This window comes from Heterodontus francisci, chromosome 12, assembly GCF_036365525.1.
Source record: "Heterodontus francisci isolate sHetFra1 chromosome 12, sHetFra1.hap1, whole genome shotgun sequence".
NCBI lineage: Eukaryota > Metazoa > Chordata > Chondrichthyes > Heterodontiformes > Heterodontidae > Heterodontus > Heterodontus francisci.
Genome location: NC_090382.1, coordinates 68,167,021 through 68,186,110, shown reverse-complemented (window position 1 = coordinate 68,186,110; position 19,090 = coordinate 68,167,021). Strand labels below are relative to the sequence as shown.

The following is a 19,090-nucleotide window of genomic DNA, read 5'->3' as shown; positions in this document are numbered from 1 at the left end:
TGGGGGGGAGGGGGGCGAGGGGGGGAGGGGGGCGAGGGGGGAGGGGGCGAGGGGGGAGGGCGAGGGGGGAGGGGCGAGGGGGGGAGGGGGCGAGGGGGGGAGGGGCGAGGGGGGAGGGGCGAGGGGGGAGGGGGCGAGGGGGGGAGGGGGCGAGGGGGGGGAGGGGGCGAGGGGGGAGGGGGCGAGGGGGGGAGGGGGCGAGGGGGCGAGGGGGGGAGGGGCGAGGGGGGGAGGGGGGGAGGGGGGGAGGGGGGAGGGGGGAGGGGGGGAGGGGGGGAGGGGGGGAGGGGGGGAGGGGGGGAGGGGGGGAGGGGGGGAGGGGGGGAGGGGGGAGGGGGAGGGGGAGGGGGCGAGGGGGGGAGGGGGCGAGGGGGGGAGGGGGCGAGGGGGGGAGGGGGCGAGGGGGGGAGGGGGAGGGGGCGAGGGGGGAGGGGGCGAGGGGGGGGGGAGGGGGGGGAGGGGGGGAGGGGGGAGGGGGGGAGGGGGGGAGGGGGCGAGGGGGGGAGGGGGGAGGGGGGGAGGGGGGGAGGGGGGAGGGGGGGAGGGGGGAGGGGGGGAGGGGGGGAGGGGGGAGGGGGGGAGGGGGGGAGGGGGGGAGGGGGGAGGGGGGGGGGGGAGGGGGGAGGGGGGGAGGGGCGAGGGGGGGAGGGGGCGAGGGGGGGAGAGGGCGAGGGGGGGAGAGGGCGAGGGGGGGAGAGGGCGAGGGGGGGAGAGGGCGAGGGGGGGAGAGGGCGAGGGGGGAGAGGCGAGGGGGAGAGGGCGAGGGGGGGAGAGGGCGAGGGGGGGAGAGGGCGAGGGGGAGGGGAGGGGAGAGGGCGAGGGGGGGAGAGGGCGAGGGGGGGAGAGGGCGAGGGGGGAGAGGGCGAGGGGGGAGAGGGCGAGGGGGGGAGAGGGCGAGGGGGGGAGAGGGCGAGGGGGGGAGAGGGCGAGGGGGGGAGAGGGCGAGGGGGGGAGAGGGCGAGGGGGGGAGAGGGCGAGGGGGGGAGAGGGCGAGGGGGGGAGAGGGCGAGGGGGGAGAGGGCGAGGGGGGAGAGGGCGAGGGGGGGAGAGGGCGAGGGGGGGGAGAGGGCGAGGGGGGGAGAGGGCGAGGGGGGGAGAGGGCGAGGGGGGGAGAGGGCGAGGGGGGGGAGAGGGCGAGGGGGGGAGAGGGCGAGGGGGGGAGAGGGCGAGGGGGGAGAGGGCGAGGGGGGGAAGAGGGCGAGGGGGGGAGAGGGCGAGGGGGGGAGAGGGCGAGGGGGGGGAGAGGGCGAGGGGGGAGAGGGCGAGGGGGGGAGAGGGCGAGGGGGGGGAGGGCGAGGGGGGGAGAGGGCGAGGGGGGAGAGGGCGAGGGGGGGAGAGGGCGAGGGGGGGAGAGGGCGAGGGGGGGAGAGGGCGAGGGGGGGAGAGGGCGAGGGGGGGAGAGGGCGAGGGGGGGAGAGGGCGAGGGGGGGAGAGGGCGAGGGGGGGAGAGGGCGAGGGGGGGAGGAGGGCGAGGGGGGGAGAGGGCGAGGGGGGGAGAGGGCGAGGGGGGGAGAGGGCGAGGGGGGGAGAGGGCGAGGGGGGGAGAGGGCGAGGGGGGAGAGGGCGAGGGGGGGAGAGGGCGAGGGGGGGAGAGGGCGAGGGGGGGAGAGGGCGAGGGGGGGAGAGGGCGAGGGGGGGAGAGGGCGAGGGGGGGGAGAGGGCGAGGGGGGAGAGGGCGAGGGGGGGAGAGGGCGAGGGGGGGAGAGGGCGAGGGGGGGAGAGGGCGAGGGGGGAGAGGGCGAGGGGGGAGAGGGCGAGGGGGGGAGAGGGCGAGGGGGGGAGAGGGCGAGGGGGGGAGAGGGCGAGGGGGGGAGAGGGCGAGGGGGGGAGAGGGCGAGGGGGGGAGAGGGCGAGGGGGGGAGAGGGCGAGGGGGGGAGAGGGCGAGGGGGGGAGAGGGCGAGGGGGGGAGAGGGCGAGGGGGGGAGAGGGCGAGGGGGGGAGAGGGGCGAGGGGGGGAGAGGGCGAGGGGGGGAAGAGGGCGAGGGGGGGAAGAGGGCGAGGGGGGGAAGAGGGCGAGGGGGGGAAGAGGGCGAGGGGGGGAAGAGGGCGAGGGGGGGAAGAGGGCGAGGGGGGGAAGAGGCGAGGGGGGGAAGAGGGCGAGGGGGGGAGAGGGCGAGGGGGGGAGAGGGCGAGGGGGGGAGAGGGCGAGGGGGGGAGAGGGCGAGGGGGGAGAGGGCGAGGGGGGGAGAGGGCGAGGGGGGGAGAGGGCGAGGGGGGGGAGAGGGCGAGGGGGGGAGAGGGCGAGGGGGGGAGAGGGCGAGGGGGGAGAGGGCGAGGGGGGGGAGGAGGGCGAGGGGGGGGAGAGGGCGAGGGGGGGGGAGAGGGCGAGGGGGGGGGAGAGGGCGAGAAAAAATAAAAAATGAGAAAGCATATTCCAGAAAGAATCCGAAAAGAGCTAAAGAGGCTTGAGTTAACTAGGAGCAACAGAGTAACCCCAGTAAAGGCATGGCCAATATGGAGGAGCATAATTCAGGGCTAGGTACAAGATTGCTAAAACTCGCTCAATTCCAAAATTCAATGAGGAAGACGTAGAAGATTTTTGCGTCTTTCGAGAAACTGGCAAAGCAACTAAAATAGCCGCTGAGACCGGGTCTCTCTTTTTGCAAAGCAAACTAACCGGAAAAGCCCATGACGTTTATTCCTTGTTGCCCGATGAAAATTCATCGAATTATGAACTGACCAAAAATGCTATCCTCAGGGCATATGAATTAGCACCCGAAGCCTACCGCCAAGTTTAGAACCTCAAAAGCAAGCTAATTAAACTTATCTGGAGTTTGAAAGAAATAAGCAGCTGAGTTGGCTGAGGGCCCTAAAAATACAGCTCAGCTATGAGACTCTCCAAGAAGTAATTCTTTTAGGGGAGTTTAAAAACTCTCTCCCACTCTCAATAAAGACCCATGTAGAGAAGTAGCGGGGTTTAGGAAGCCCCACTAGCGGCCGTTCTGGCCAATGAATTTGCTTTAATTTATAAGTCGGTTTGCCGGAGGTGAACCTTTACTAATCACCCCCACAAATCTGAAAAGGACAAAGGGTGGGAAGGTGATAGGAGCCCAGCCAGGAGAGAAAGGAAAGCAGGACACACTAGGGGCGCTCCTCCATCCAAAAAGGAAGGTCCTGTGAATAAGAGTGAGATCCAAAGACCTGTGTGCTGCGGTTGTAATAAAGCAGGGCATTTAAAAGCTGACTGCTGGAAACTGAAGGGAAAACAGGTATGGTTAATCAGGGCACACCTGCCAAGTGAAGACAGGGACCCTGATGGAGAAAACAGAACAAGCTGTGGCTTTAACTGCAGTAAGAGTGCAACCCAGGAAGCTTACTACGGCCAGTGCAGGAAAAGGTAATAGGATTTCTGGAGGTTATCAGGGTTTTGTGTTTGAAGGGAAAGTAACCCCATACCCCTCGAGTGCGGCAAGCAAGCCCATAGTGATTCTCAGGGACACAGGGGCCACTAGATCCCATTTACTGGAAAAGGCCTGACCTTTCCCCCAGAGAGTGCAGTGGACACCATGTGGTGAATGGTATTGGAGGGGAGTGGATGTCTGTACTTGGACACTGAAAGCAACTGGAGTGCAACCTAGTTTTGGGACCGGTGACCATTGGGATTGTCTCCAGTTTGCTTGTGGACGGGGTTGACCTGCTCCGAGGTAATCTGGCAGGGTGAAGGTGGTAGCCTGCCCCCCGCCTCCACCCCCCCAGTAGTGAAAGGAAGTCAGAGGCGCAGGGCAGTGGCAGGAGACGGTCTCATAGAACATAGAACAGCACAGCACAGGCCCTTCGGCCCACAATGTTGTGCCGAACCTTTAACCTACTCTAAGATTAAACTAACTACCTACCCTTCATTCCACTATCATCCATGTACCTATCCAAGAGTCACTTAAATGTCCCTAATGTATCTGCTTCTACCACCACCGCTGGCAGCGCATTCCACACACCCACCACTCTCTGTGTAACGAACCTACCTCTGACATCGCACCGAAACCTTCCTCCAATCACCTTAAAAGTATGCCCCCTGGTGATAGCCCTTGCCACCCTTGGAAAAAGTCTCTGGCTATCCAGTCTATCTGCGGAATACCACTGGTCACAGAGCTCCATGCGGAATACTTTCCATCGACTACCACCCTCTGACTTTTATGGGCCAGCCAATTTTGTATCCAGACAGCCAACTTTCCCTGTATCCCATGCCTCCTCACTTTCTGAATGAGCCTACCTATCAAACGCCTTGCTAAAATCCATATACACCATATCCACTGCTCTTCCTTCAATGTTTTTTGTCACATCCTCAAAGAATTCAATAAGGCTTGTGAGGCATGACCTGCCCCTCACAAAGCCATGCTGACTGTCTCTAATCAAACCATGCTTTTCCAAATAATCATAAATCCTGTCTCTCAGAATCCTCTCCAATAATTTGCCCACTACCGACGTAAGACTGACTGGTCTATAATTCCCATGGTTATCCCTATTCCCTTTCTTGAACAAGGGAACATTTGCCACCCTCCAATCATCCGGTACTACTCCAGTGGACAGTGAGGACGCAAAGATCATCACCAAAGGCGCAGCAATCTCTTCCCTCGCTTCCCGTAATATCCTTGGGTACATCCTGTCTGGCCCCGGGGACTTATCTGTCCTCATATCATTCAAAATTTCCAGCACATCCTCCCTCTTAACCTCAACCTGTTCGAGCATATCAGCCTGTTCCACGTGGTCCTCACAAACGACCAGGTCCCTCTCACTAGTGAATACTGAAACAAAGTATTCATTTAGGACCTCCCCTACCTCCTCCGACTCCAGGCACAAGTTCCCTCCACTATCCCTGATCGGCCCTACCCTCACTCTGGCCATCCTCTTGTTCCTCACATAAGCGTAGAACGCCTTGGGATTTTCCTTAATCCTACCCCGCCAAGACTTTTTCATGTCCCCTTCTAGCTCTCCTAAGTCCATTCTTCAGTTCCTTCCTGGCTACCTTGTAACCCTCTGGAGCCCTGTCTGATCCTTGCTTCCTCAACCTTAATTAAGCTTCCTTCTTCCTCTTGACTAGCTGTTCCACATCTCGTCATCCAAGGTTCCTTCACCCTACTATCCCTTCCTTGCCTCATCGGGACAAATCTGTCCAGCAATCGCAGCAAGTGCTCCCTAAACAACCTCCACATTTCTGTCGTGCATTTCCGAGAACATCTGTTCCCAGTTTATGCTCCCCAGTTCCTGCCTAATAGCATTGTAATTCCCCCTCCCCCAATTAAATATTTTCCCATCCCGTCTGCTCCTGTCCCTCTCCATGACTATAGTAAAGGTCAGGGAGTTGTGATCACCATCACCGAAATGCTCTCCCACCGAGAGATCTGCCACCTGGCCTGGTCCGTTGCCAAGCACCAAGTCCAACATAGTCTCCCCTCTAGTCGGCCTATCTACATATTGAGTCAGGAAACCTTCCTGGACACACCTGACAAAAACTGCTCCATCCAAACTATCTGCACTAAGGAGGTTCCAATCAATATTAGGGAAGTTGAAGTCACCCATGACAACAACCCTGTTACTTCTGCACCTTTCCAAAATCTGCCTCCCAATCTGTTCCTCCATGTCTCTGTTGCTATTGGGGGGTCTATAGTAAACTCCCAACCAAGTGACTGCTCCTTTCCTGTTTCTGACTTCCACCCATAATGACTCAGTAGACAAACCCTCCTCGACGACCTCCCTTTCTGCAGCTGTGATACTATCCCTGATTAGCAATGTCACTCCCCCACCTCTTTTACCTCCCTCCCTATTCCTTTTGAAACATCTAAACCCCGGAACATCCAACATCCATTCCTGCCCCTGTGATATCCACGTCTCCGTAATGGCCATAACACCGTAGCTCCAGGTACTGATCCATTCTCCAAGTTCATCACCCTTATTCCTGACACTTCTTGCGTTAAAATAGACACACTTCAACCCATCATACTGGCTGCAACTTTGTCGTGTCAATTGTCTAACCTTCCTCACATACGGTCTGCACTTGGTATCTGCCTGTTCAACAGCTACCCATCCACTGATCCGTAGCTCCGGTTCCCATCCCCCTGCCAAACTAGTTTAAACTCTCCCGAAGAGCTCTAGCAAACCTCCCGCCCAGGATATTGGTGCCCCTCCAGTTCAGATGTAACCCATCCTTCTTGTACAGGTCCCACCTTCCCCAGAAGGTATCCCAATGATCTACATATCTGAATCCCTCCCTCCTACACCAGTTCTGTAGCCACGTGTTCAGCTGCACTCGCTCCCTGTTTCTAGCCTCACTAGCACGTGGCACCGGTAACAATCCTGAGATTACTACTCTGCTCGTCCTGCCTTTCAGCTTCCAACCTAACTCCCTATATTCGCTTTTCAGGTCCTCATCACTTTTCCTAGCTATGTCATTGGTACCTATATGTACCATGACCTCTGGCTGCTCCCCCTCCCCCTTAAGAATCCTGTAGACTCGAGACAAAGAGTCTTCTGGGGGGCACAGAAACCTAGTCGAAGTGTCACAGGAGTGCACAGTCAAGTCTGCACAAATACCTGCAGGTAGGAGTGTCCCAGAGAACAAAGGGGAGAGTAACAAAGAATCCTCCCCCAGTCGGAGGAAAAGGGAACCACCGCTGAAGTCAAAAGTCTTTGCATGTCTGCGTTCAGGAAAGACCCTCCCACCACTAACTCTCCTGAGAAAAAAAAAGGGAAAATCAAAGCAGCATTGGCACCCAATAAAGACCATTTTAATAAGCTTGAAGACTGATGAATGAGTGGAAATGAGTGAGAGAAATGCATGGTTTTTCTCTCTCTATCTTATATTTCTCTCAAACCCTGTAATGAAATGTGCCTTTTCTTTACAAATCGCATTTCACTCCCCTGGGTGTGGAGGTGTCAGGCAAGTCCCCCACCTGCCAAGCATGAGGAAAATTAATTTTGCCACATAAACATTGATTTTAAACTGCTGTTGTTGAAGACAAAACTTGCTTTAAAAATTGGAGACCTTGGCTGCAGAGACACATTAGCATAACAGATAGTACTTCAAAGGACAATGAGGCTATTCCCTCTTCCAATTTACTCCACAATGGACTTTTGATTTCCAGACGTTGAAGCATTCCAGGTTAACTATTAAGATGGCCGAATTCGGGACAGTCAGCACGGTTTTGTGAGGGGTAGGTCTTGCCTCACAAGCCTGATTGAATTCTTTGAGCAGGTGACCAAGCAAGTGGATGAGGGTAAACCAGTGGATGTGGTGTACATGGATTTTAGTAAGGCATTTGATAAGGTCCCCCATGGTAGACTTATGGAGAAAGTCAGGAGGCATGGGATAGTGGGGAATGTGGCCAGTTGGATTAAGAATTGGCTAACTGATAGAAGGCAGAGAGTGGTCTTAGATGGTAAATACTCAGCCTGGAGCCCAGTTACCAGTGGCGTGCCGCAGGGATCAGTTCTGGGTCCTCTCCTGTTTGTGATTTTTATTAACGACTTGGATGAGGAAGTCGAAGGGTGGGTCAGTAAATTTGCAGATGATACAAAGGTTGGTGGAGTTGTGGATACCGAGGAGGGCTATTGTCGTCTGCAAAGGGACTTGGATAGGTTGCAGTGCTGGGCTGAAAAGTGGCAGATGGAGTTTAACCCTGAAAAGTGTGAGGTCGTCCATTTTGGAAGGACAAACATGAATGCAAAATACTGGGTTAACGGTAGGGTTCTTGGGCATGTGGAGGAGCAGAGAGACCTTGGGGTCTATGTGCATAGATCATTGAAAGTTGCAACTCAAGTGGATAGGGCTGTGAAGAAGGCATATGGGGTGTTAGCGTTCATTAGCAGAGGGATTGAATTTAAGAGCCGTGAGGTGATGATGCAGCTGTACAGGACCTTGGTAAGGCCTCATTTGGAGTACTGTGTGCAGTTCTGGTCGCCTCATTTTAGGAAGGATGTGGAAGCCTTGGAGAGGGTGCAGAGGAGATTTACCAGGATGTTGCCTGGAATGGAGAATAAGTCTTACGAGGAAAGGCTGAACATTCTAGGCCTCTTCTCATTAGAACGGAGAAGGATGAGGGGTGACATGATAGAGGTTTATAAGATGATCAGGGGAATAGATAGGGTAGACAGTCAGAAACTTTTTCCCCGGGTGGAGCAAAGCGTTACAAGGGGTCATAAATTTAAGGTGAAGGGTGGGAGATATAAGGGGGATGTCAGGGGAAGGTTCTTTACCCAGAGAGTGGTCGAGGCATGGAATGCCTTGCCCGGGGAAGTTGTTGAGTCAGAAACTTTAGGGACTTTCAAAAGGCTTTTGGATAGGTATATGGATAAAGGAGAATGATGGGGTATAGATTAAATTGTCCTTGACAGAGGACAAAGGATCGGCACAACATTGTGGGCCGAAGGGCCTGTTCTGTGCTGTATGTTCTATGTTCTATGTTCTATGTACACCAACAGACGTGGTCAGAGCAGTTTAGTCACATAACTGGCTGACTGTTGGGAGTTTCTTGAATTTGAACTGGCTACAGGGTTAAAACTGAGCAAGCGGTTTGCTCCTGGACTGCAAACATCTCTCTCACAGAACTGAAAACCACTGAAGACATATGAACCCCCAGAGAGAAAAGTCTCCCACAGTGAAAAAGGCTTAAGAATACAAAAAGCAAGTCTACCTACAAACAAACACTCTATGGCAAGCTGGGGACACAGCAGCAGTAACAAGAAACCCTCTTCAGAGACTGCCTCAAACTTCTCTACTTTCTGCTCTTTTCTGTTAGCATGTGTGTATCGCGTGTGCATGCCATAGTAGGGCATGACATGTATCCCTAAGCATTAACCAAATTAGAGTTTAAATTTAAGTAAATTAGCTAGGTTGAGTGAGTGGGAAAAAACTTGGCAGATGCAGTTTAATGTGGGAAAATGTGAGGTCATGCACTTTGGTTGGAAGAATCAAAAGGCACATTATTTAAATAAAGAGAGACTCCAAAAAAGTTGTGATCTGGGTGTTCTTGTGCTTGAAACACAGTTAGCATGCAGGTGCAGAAAGTAATTAAGGCGGCAAATGGAATTTTGGCCTTAATTGCTAAGGGGTTGGAGTTTAAAAATAGGGAAGTCTTGTTACAACTGTACAGGGTGTCGGTAAAGCCACACCTGGAGTACTGTGTACAGTTTTGGTCCCCGTATTTAAGAAAGGAAATACTGGCATTGGAGGCAGTTCAGATTCCTGAACTGATTCCTGGGATGAAGGGGTTGACTTAAGAACAGCTAAACAGGTTAGGCCTTTATTCATTAGAGTTTAGAAGAATGAGGGGTGATGTTATTGAAACGTACAAGATTCTGAGGGGGCTCGACAGGGTAGATGTCGAGAAGATGTTTCCACTAGTGGGGGTATCTTGAACTCAGGAACATAGTTACAGAATAAGGGGTCACTCATTTAAAACTGAGATGCGAAGGATTTTCTTCTCTCAGAGAATGTCTGAAATTCTCTACCCGAGAGTTGTGGAGGCTAGATCACTAAAAGCATTTAAAGACGACGTAGATAGATATTTGAAATATTGGGAAGTTGAGGGTTATGAGGAGCTGGCACGAAAGGAGTCGAGGTCTGGGGCAGATCAGCCATGATCTTATTGAATGGTGGGGCAGGTGTGAGGGGCCAAATGTCCTACTCCTGCTCCTATTTCTTATGTTCTTACAAGTTTAATAGGTTTAAAGAAGAAAAGTGAAATTTAAGAAAACCTGGTATGCTCATTTCTTTGCCTTATAATTGGAAAGTGATGAACAGTGGCGCAGTGGTTAGCACCGCAGCCTCACAGCTCCAGTGACCCGGGTTCAATTCTGGGTACTGCCCGTGTGGAGTTTGCAAGTTCTCCCTGTGTCTGCGTGGGTTTCCTCCGGGTACTCCGGTTTCCTCCCACAGCCAAAAGACTTGCAGGTTGATAGGTAAATTGGCCATTATAAATTGCCCCTAGTATAGGTAGGTGGTAGGGGAATATAAGGACAGGTGAGGATGTGGTAGGAATATGGGATTAGTGTAGGATTAGTATAAATGGGTGGTTAATGGTTGGCACAGACTCGGTGGGCCAAAGGGCCTGTGTTTCAGTGCTGTATCTCTAAATCTCTAATCTACAAGATTAGACCAAAGCAATTTTTCACCTCTGCTACCCAGATCTTGCTCCAATTAAAAGTAAAGAATGGAGCAATAAATTCAAATTCTGCTACAGTGCTCGTCTAATCCTGGTTGTAACTTAATTGGAAACTACATTTATTAGGGAGACTTTATAACAATATCCCCGATAGAACTTTCAAAGTCACAATTACAAACTTTCCAAAATAAAAGTAATGCAAGCTGTAGCCAATATTAAAAAGATAAATGAGAACATACATGACATACAAATTTTACTCTTGTTTCACGTATGACTATTGCAAATTATGATTTCCCAAATCATGTGCAACTTTGATTCATGTGGGCATTAGTTTTGTAAATGATGCCAGTTTAAAGTTAATGTAGTCTAGAACATATAGCAAGTTAAAATGAACTGCAAGCTTATGTAGAAACAGCTATAATCAACAAAAAAAATTAACTTTGCTAGGAACGGCTTAACTGCACCACACAAGATTACAATGTTCAACTAAATTTTCTTGCTTCAAGTTTGCATTTTTCTTGGGGTCTGTTCACAACTGGTTTAAAAAGCAAATGGTCAGCTTTAACATCAGCCTGAACATAAAAATTGTTTAAATTTTACAGTGAGGTGCAGGAAGTTGAAAATAATTGGTAAACTCACCTGAGACTGGTCATGTGAAGGTGGTGTGAGCTGAGCCACATCTGGTCCCGGTACAGGTAGGATGTTGTTTGGGTAGTCTAGCAAGTACGAAACCACATTTGTATGTCCCCCTTTAGCAGCTTCTATGAGCATAGTGGAGCCATCCTGAGAAACACAAAGACAAGACAACTCTCCTTTTATCATTAGAGGAATTTTATCAAAGATATTTGCAATATCAGACTGTACAGTTTGCAGTCTTAAAAAATGGAGTTTACAAAGCAGATTTTAAATACCTTTAATCGATGTGTCGGATCTGCCCCATGCGCTAAAAGCAGTTCAACAACAGCAAGGTGCCCTCCAGCACATGCTAAAGACACCACTGTATGATCATTGTTAGCTGTAGCCCTGTTCACGTTTGCTCCTGAAAAGACAAAGTTCAAGCTGTTACTGTGTGTGCAATCTGCACAGTGTTTTGCATCAATTCTAATATTACTATAAACACAAGTCAGTTGGAGTGCAATAACTTCTCATACTACAGATATTCTATGGAACCACTTTCAATTTAAAATATATATATTTTCCTGGTAGCAGGATGAAGAAAGGCAAAATCACATCTGTATACCCTCTTTAGCAGTACCTATGAGTGTAGTGGAGCTACTGGAGATATATCAGGTGAATAATGTTTGGCAAATGTATAGTCAGTTTCAACAGGTTGACTTTAGGACAGCTGCTTCAAGGATATCGACCAAATAGAATTTATTTGCCAAACCTAGCAGCGTTAGTGACTAGAAACCATAAAGTGTTTCAGGATCTGTCTCAAACACAATTCTCATAAGGTTTCTTGAATTTCTCAGATTTATATCATTCCCCGTTTTAAAAAAAGAAAAAATGTTTTACAAAAATCTGCTTATCATTCTGTGCTCAAGGGCAGGAAGATGGACAAGTACTTGCAACACATTAATAGCGAATGAGTTTCAGTCAAGAATCAAAAGGAACTCTGAAGATTGAATACTCACTATTTCAGCAATATGCAGAAAAAAACATTTTTTTTTTTTTTGAGTACTATTAAAAGTTAAATTATAGGTTTCCCTAAAGCCAGGATTATCTTAAGTGTTCATTTGGTATTTTTCACTCGAAGATCCCATATCTCTTGGGAAGTCAAATGAGGATTTCAGAATAGCTTCTGGGACAATAATTCTACCTCTTATCCTTCACAGAAACATACAGAACTTATTGCCATGATCAGTTCTGGTAACCTTGAACCTGAGAGTGGAAGCACATTTGCTTTGCAATCTTCAGACAGCTCCACCTTTCAGATCTCCTGCATCATTCCAATATATGATCAAGAAGAATATATCTTAAAGTTCAAAATTGTTCAGAAAGTTACCTAGGTTTCACAATCAAGCGGACTCCAAAAAAGGAAAATGTTCCATCAAGCATCTCTCCTGCAGCATTTTACTGCCTCCAGCTCCAAAGTACCCTTTACAGTAGTGTATTCTGGATTTAAAATTCATCCAAAATCTCTAATTCACAGACCCATATCACCAATTCTTCGTCAGTATACTGTGCTGCAGACAACAACCTACACCTAAATAGATGGGCTTGTTGCTAAATACATGAGTTTTAATTGTGCCAGTCAGGTTATTACACAAATAGCCTATTTCTAAAATTTGAGTAATATTATTGCAAAAATATTTTGTTTATTCCAGTGTTGTTCAGTTTGTGATCTGAAAACCAAAAAGGCCATCCAGAGAAAATTGGCATGTCTTGTCTTATACTTTCCTCACCAGTGGGGAAGATCGTTCATTCAACCCACTAATTTCTTTTACAATAGTAGTTCAAAATTTGAAATTCAGTCTTGTACAGTTGTACGCAGAACAAAACTTCATGACATTCTGTAGGACATAGATAAAGGCTCACCTTTACTGATGAGGAACTGTACTGTACATAAATGGCCAGCTCTTGCAGCTTTCATCAAGGGTGTCCTCCCACCTTCAGATTCATGCTCCTAAAAAAATGAAGTAAGGTTTTGGAATCTAATGAAAGGGCTCAAAAGCTACAAGTCTAATTTTAGACTATTTCCCATTTGAAACTGCACATACAAAATTCCACCCTGTTAAAAAAGAATTACGAACACAATACTACGCAATTCATATTAAACTTATAATTTAGCTTGGCAATGATGCATCTTTTAGATAAAGTACATTTAAATTGAACTACTGAACATTAGCTAAGATGGTTTAAATTTATATATTCAACTGTAGTCAAGCAAAACACATTTGCATATGCCTATTGGTGCAGTATGTTGTTACAGGTTATGGTGATTCTTACCAGATCAGCTCCTGCTTGCAAAAGAACATCAGCAACATCAGTATGCCCATTTTCACAGGCATATGTTAAGGCTGTATCTCCTGTAGCTGTAGTGGCATGAACATTTGCTCCTAACAAAAACAAGAATTCTTTAACATTTTGAAGATAACATACAAAGATATGTTCAGTGTAATTTAGATGTACAAAAAAAGTTTGGAAAGGTTATCCAGTAAACACATTTATCAATTTAGAAATGCAACATGTTTTTGATGGAAAATCATAATGTATAAAATAATTTAATGAAGCAGTAGTTAAAGTGAAACATTTATAAATGCAGGATGCAATTCCTATCTCAGATGCAAGGCTTTGAGTACTTAGTGAGATCCGACATCCGACAGACCTTCACATACTACACTCGGCTTTCAACTTGAAATTGATGGTTCTTCCTCCATTACCCCTCCAATAGAATTTTCAGAGTTGGAGAGCACCAACAATAACTAAAATGCATTCTTTCAATATGTTAAATGCATTTACTTTTAAGTGACTGATGCAATCGAGCTTCTTCCAAAGTAATGAAAAGATAATTAATTTACTGCAAGGAGTTCTTGTTTGTTTGTGATCTCAGCACTTGCAATTACCAAAATTAGTGCCCATATTGATGTGTACGTTTAGACTGAACTAGAACTGCAAAGTTAAAATGTATTCCAACTCTTAATTTTTTGACAACAGGAGAACAAACCCAAAAGCCCAAGAAGATTGCCAACATAAGCATCATTAAAAAAAAAATCAGGAGAGAAAAAAAATCAAGCAGCAAAAAATGACAGTCTATTTATACTCTTTCTGCAACATTAGTAATCAGGTATAAGAAAACTGGTTAAAGATGCACTTTATTCCTTTGTGGACTGCTAGCAGCATAGCTGAAGGAACAAAAAGTACTAATTAACCAATTTTTACCCATTTAGAGAATAGCATATTATGAGATTGCTCACATATTAAAGCGGAATTGAATTTTCTATTTTTGAAAATGAAATTTGACTTAACAAATGACTATATGCAGAGATAAGGATGCACACCATACTGCATTTGGCATTACAAAGCTGCATACTGCACTGACTTGACAGTACTTTTACACTTAAGCTGCTACACAATTCTTCTGGTTTGCAAAGTGAAATAGTAAAACCTCATTTGAGATATTAGGCACTGGGCAAATAACCATTATGAAATCAGGAACACACCTGCTGCAAGTAAATATTTGACCAATTCAAGATGGCCTTCTTGAGCAGCCTCCATCAATGGTGTAGAGCAACCCAATTCAATGTCAGCTCCTGCCTTTATTAAAAAGTCTGCAACTTCCAAGAAGCCTCCACAGCAAGCTAGAGTCAGTGCAGTCTCTTGGGTTTCTTCTGTCTGTGCATTTATATTGGCTCCTAAAAAAAAATAATTCAGGCAACAATTTATAATTAATTAAGAGTTTGCTCAACTAAGCACCAATGATTTTAGTTATGTATCACTGGTATTGTCATTGCTTTTGTTTGGTGACTTTATTATGGAACTCTCTGTATTTCATACATAAAGTTACACACGTCCTACATACAGGTTAGCTGAAAAACAAAGCCAAGACAAATACAAAACATTTTTGCCTTGTCTATCACAATACTGTGGTATTCTCATAATGCCACACATGGGGCTATGTCAGGTGTTTCTTTTGTTCCATAATAGTACCTATATAGTTTAAAAACCACACTCGTTCACAGAAAATAATTCAGCTTATTTTAATACACAACGGAACCAGAACACACACTATACCAGGTACTGAGGAAACAGTAAAGCCGTTCAATTCAAATATTAACAATTAGTGAGCTGTGTCTGAAGATATGTTTGATTTGATTGGCAGTTTTTAATTTCAAGTGACACATGGTGAAATTTTCGCTTTTCATTATTTTTAAAATAAAGTAGTCTCCGCTCATAGTGTTTGAATTGAGTCATCTGTCTGAAGGTATCGGAGATAAACAGACAAGAGACACTTCATGGATTGTCAGCCATAAACTGCAATGTAGGACCTTGTGGCCAGCTTATTTTGCAATTGAGCACAGCAGGCATTGCTGACTCTAATTTCCAATCTTCAGAAGAATGATGGAGAACAGGTAAACCTGCAACTACTGCAAGTCTACATTTTCTCACTGCTTCTGCTCACATCTATTTATTGTTTAACAGATTTGGCACCTGATAGCTAAAGTCAGTTTTGCCAAGTGTTTATTCTACCACCCTTCCAAAGTCAGAAAGATTACCTGAGAACACATGATACAAATCACAAAGTTGAAATACAGTAATAGGCAATTTTTTTTTTTTAAATGATTGTTACAAGACACTGTCCAGGTCTTGGGGATCAAAGGTCTGCCTAGACAAATGACTAGAATACAAAGTGAAGGTATCTTCAGTAAATATTTCAAACAAGGGCACCAAAGAAATACCAGACCACTGCTTTCTTAAATAACTATTGAGTTTTTCAGTTCAGGATAATATTAATGGACCCACCTGCAATGGGATATTACGAGGGACATAACTACAAATTATATGTAAATTATATACAACTTTAAACACAGTCACCATAAGGCTTGTTTTTTGCATAGCGTTTTATCACATCTCAAATTTCTCAAGCTCTTCACGTTTACAATGAGCTATTCTGAAGTGGAACTACTGTTGTGAAAGTTTTCACAAGAGTGAGCAAATAACCAATTATGGATGGCATAGAAATTTCAAGATTGGAAATACTTTAGACCTACTGTAACTCATACAAATGCCAATAAAAACAATATTAATAGCAATTGCAAAGATATTCCAGATTGCTAGTTACTCAAACACAGATTTGTTTTTGTTTTGCATACAATACTCTCATCATGGGAATTAAGACAAGGTATGATAAGTTGAATACAGTCTTTTCTGAGCCAAGTGGTTGATGTCAACAGGAAAATGGCATTAATGGAATGCAGAAAGAGGTATTTCACTAAGCCTTTGTTCTGCAAAATACACAACTAAAAGGGAAGATAACAGAGTGCTGTTTAATGGAGGTTCCAACAAACAAAATGAATCTTTAAAAACTGGTTTGCCAAAAACGAACATACCAAATACTTCACTGTGTTACTTTAGCAGTTGAAAGTAATGAAAGGTATCAGAACTTTTATATTAGTACCCATCAACCATGATATGAAACTGAATATTTGCTAACCAGGGAATTATGCTTAGTTTCTCTGTGTCCCATTGTATCTAAAAAAAAAAGACACAAGAAGCCTAATTTAACTACTTGGCTCAAAAAAACTTTTTAAAATTCCTAAATCCAAGACCAATATAATGAAACAATCATTTAAATCCAAATAGCTGTATCCAGAATATTCAGTAAATAGTCGATAGTTCCAATGCATTGTCAATGAGTCTTCTATGTAAAGTTAAATGCATGGGATATTTCATACCCTGGGCAAGCAGCAATGCTACCATTTCCTCATGACCTTCTCGTGAAGCTTCCATTAATGGTGTATATCCTTCGTCATTTACTTCTTCTAGGTTTGCTCCCCTTTCTATGAGCAAAGCTGCTAGCTCCACGTGACCACCACAAGCAGCAAGAGTCAATGGAGACTCAAAAGAATCAGCTGGCATGTTTACTTGTGCGCCGCTGTCCAAAAGGAGCCGAGCTACTTCAACGTGGCCGTCCTATTGAATAAAGACAATTATCAGCATCTTTATATGTTAAATACTTAGCACATTCCATTCTAATATGCAACATGAAATAAAAGTTAATCCAGTTTTGAATCTTAACAGCAAATAAAGACAGCAATTTACTTTGCATAAAAGGTTAATAAAACAGTGAAACATTCACAGCATTCTTTTGTACAATCCAAACAACCTATTGTATACAAGAAAGTTCCTGCTTAACTCAAAAATCTTCAACTTTCTGCAGAAATATTCAAGAACATGCAACCAAAAATTTAAATAAGTTATTGTGTAAAGGAAATAGTCTTGAAAATTGTATAAATTCCTCATTCTAGTGTTTTGAATTCTTTTAAGACAGACTTGCTAGCATATTTTTCTCAGTCGATAAACAGTTGACAATCTGACTCCTACCTTGTTCAAGAAAGTTATCACATTCATTGCATTAAACAAAATGTAACAGGTTGAGACCAAAAATAAAAGGAATTGGTACAGCAATTTTGGGAGAAGTGGGAAAGAAGATGCACAAAAACACTTACCATACATGCTTCCATTAAAGCTGTATGCATCTCATCGGTTTTGTGCTCCTGATCAGCACCAGCTTCAAGAAGAAACCGCACCATTTCCAAATGCCCTATATGATATATAGGTCAGTTAGAATTAATTAATATAATTATATTCGACATGCATAACACCTTGCAAATGTATTTAAAACATCAGTTTCTTTTATGTATGAACTTATTCGCTTTAATTCTCTTCTTTTCAGACTGAATGGAGGTCTGCAATTTTTCCACATAATTTCAATATGAAGTCATGTGTTGTTTAATTCTTGGAATTCTCCAGCCCAGAGAGCTGTGGATGCTCAGGTCGTTGAGTATATTCAAGGCTGAGATCAATAGATCTTTGGACTCTAAGGGAATCAACAGATACGGGAATCGGGCGGGTAAGTCGAGTTGAGGTAGATCAACCATGATCTTATTCAACTGCGGAGAAGGTTTGATGAGCCGTAAGGCTTATTCTTGCTCCTATTTATGTTCTTAAAACAAATAAAAGGAAGTATGATGCGCTGTTCATCTGTCAGATCATAAAACATAATTTTAAAGAGAGGTAAGTCTTGAAGGAGCTACAAGTTAAAAAAATGTTTTTGGCCTGTGGTAGAAGTATGTCCACATCAAGCCCCTGATATTAGGCTTTTATCTGAATGTTTTCTTAATTTTAATTTGCTTTACTTTAACTTTTTTGAGGAAGGGAGAAGAAGATAAGAATTGCAGAATACACCAATATGGCTCAAAGAAAATAGAACTCTGTTTTGAAGGGTTGATTTTGAAAGCTTTTATATTGTAGCGTTAAATACACAGCTAATATAGGTTCACCAGCACTACAATGCTTCAAAATGGTCCTAACTTGAAACTACTTGAGCTGCTTTTTACTTATAAAATTTGAAATCATGAAGTGTGTTATAAACTGCATTCTAATTGCTCTGAGTACCTACTGACCACCTTATTAGGTTACTATCTCCAACAACCTTGCTATGACCAAAGATCTCAACTAAATCCTCTTGGGAATGCCAACAACTTCATTCATTTAAACACCACACTACTAACTTATCTGCTTAATTTTAGCTACTTAGAAATGAATACCTAAATTCAATATGGTTTTCAAATTTCAAAATGAATGTTTTGTCACGACATACAGCTCATGAAAGATCAACATCATACCTTTGTAACATGCCAGTGTAAGCGCACTTTCCTTGAACTCATTTGAGTGAGTATTGATTCCAGCTCCATATTCTAAAAGCACCCGAGCAACTTCCACATGGCCAGCACTTGCTGCTTCCATTAGAGGTGTATGACCATTTTCATTGTGATCCTCAATATTGGCTCCTGCTTTCAAAAGTACTTTTACAACATCAACAAACCCTCCAGCACAGGCATAAGTGAGTGCTGTGTTTCCTGAAAAAAAATCAAGTATTCGAAGTCTAAAGTGTCATCTCACTTTACACAGAAAGCAAAATTAGATAGCAAAGTATCTTCACAACTCACCTGTTGAAGACTGAGCATTTACATCAGCGTCATGGGCTAATAGCAGTTTTACTATGTCTACATAGCCTCCACTGGCAGCTGCCATCAATGGTGTTATGTCTCCCTTAATGCCACGATCTTCAACATTAGCATGCACAGCTAGCAAAACCTGAATAATAAAGTTGTTAATTTAACAGGGCTCAAAAGGTAGATTTACTATTCAACAGCACAAATTGGATACAGTCAATGGCTCCTGATCACTTGACTTGCTTCCCCCAGGGGACATGGCAAACTTGTAAAATTATATCCCTAGCCAGTAAATTTAGTACATGGACATCTGGATT

The 19,090-nt window shown here is 45.7% G+C and overlaps 1 protein-coding gene across 8 annotated transcripts in view; it reads right to left on the bottom strand.

The window, feature by feature from the left end:
* ankhd1 (ankyrin repeat and KH domain containing 1) overlaps positions 1-19,090 on the bottom strand; it is a 226,674-nt gene that overhangs the window by 114,610 nt on the left and 92,974 nt on the right. For all 8 annotated transcript variants that reach the window (XM_068043555.1, XM_068043558.1, XM_068043560.1 and 5 more), the window contains exons 5-13: positions 18,768-18,915; positions 18,444-18,677; positions 17,265-17,359; positions 16,491-16,728; positions 14,259-14,450; positions 13,045-13,154; positions 12,634-12,721; positions 11,007-11,134; positions 10,735-10,878 (exon numbers count right to left, since the gene is read on the bottom strand). In XM_068043555.1, the coding sequence (XP_067899656.1) occupies positions 10,735-10,878; positions 11,007-11,134; positions 12,634-12,721; positions 13,045-13,154; positions 14,259-14,450; positions 16,491-16,728; positions 17,265-17,359; positions 18,444-18,677; positions 18,768-18,915 (1,377 nt within the window). The remainder of the gene's footprint in view (positions 1-10,734; positions 10,879-11,006; positions 11,135-12,633; positions 12,722-13,044; positions 13,155-14,258; positions 14,451-16,490; positions 16,729-17,264; positions 17,360-18,443; positions 18,678-18,767; positions 18,916-19,090) is intronic.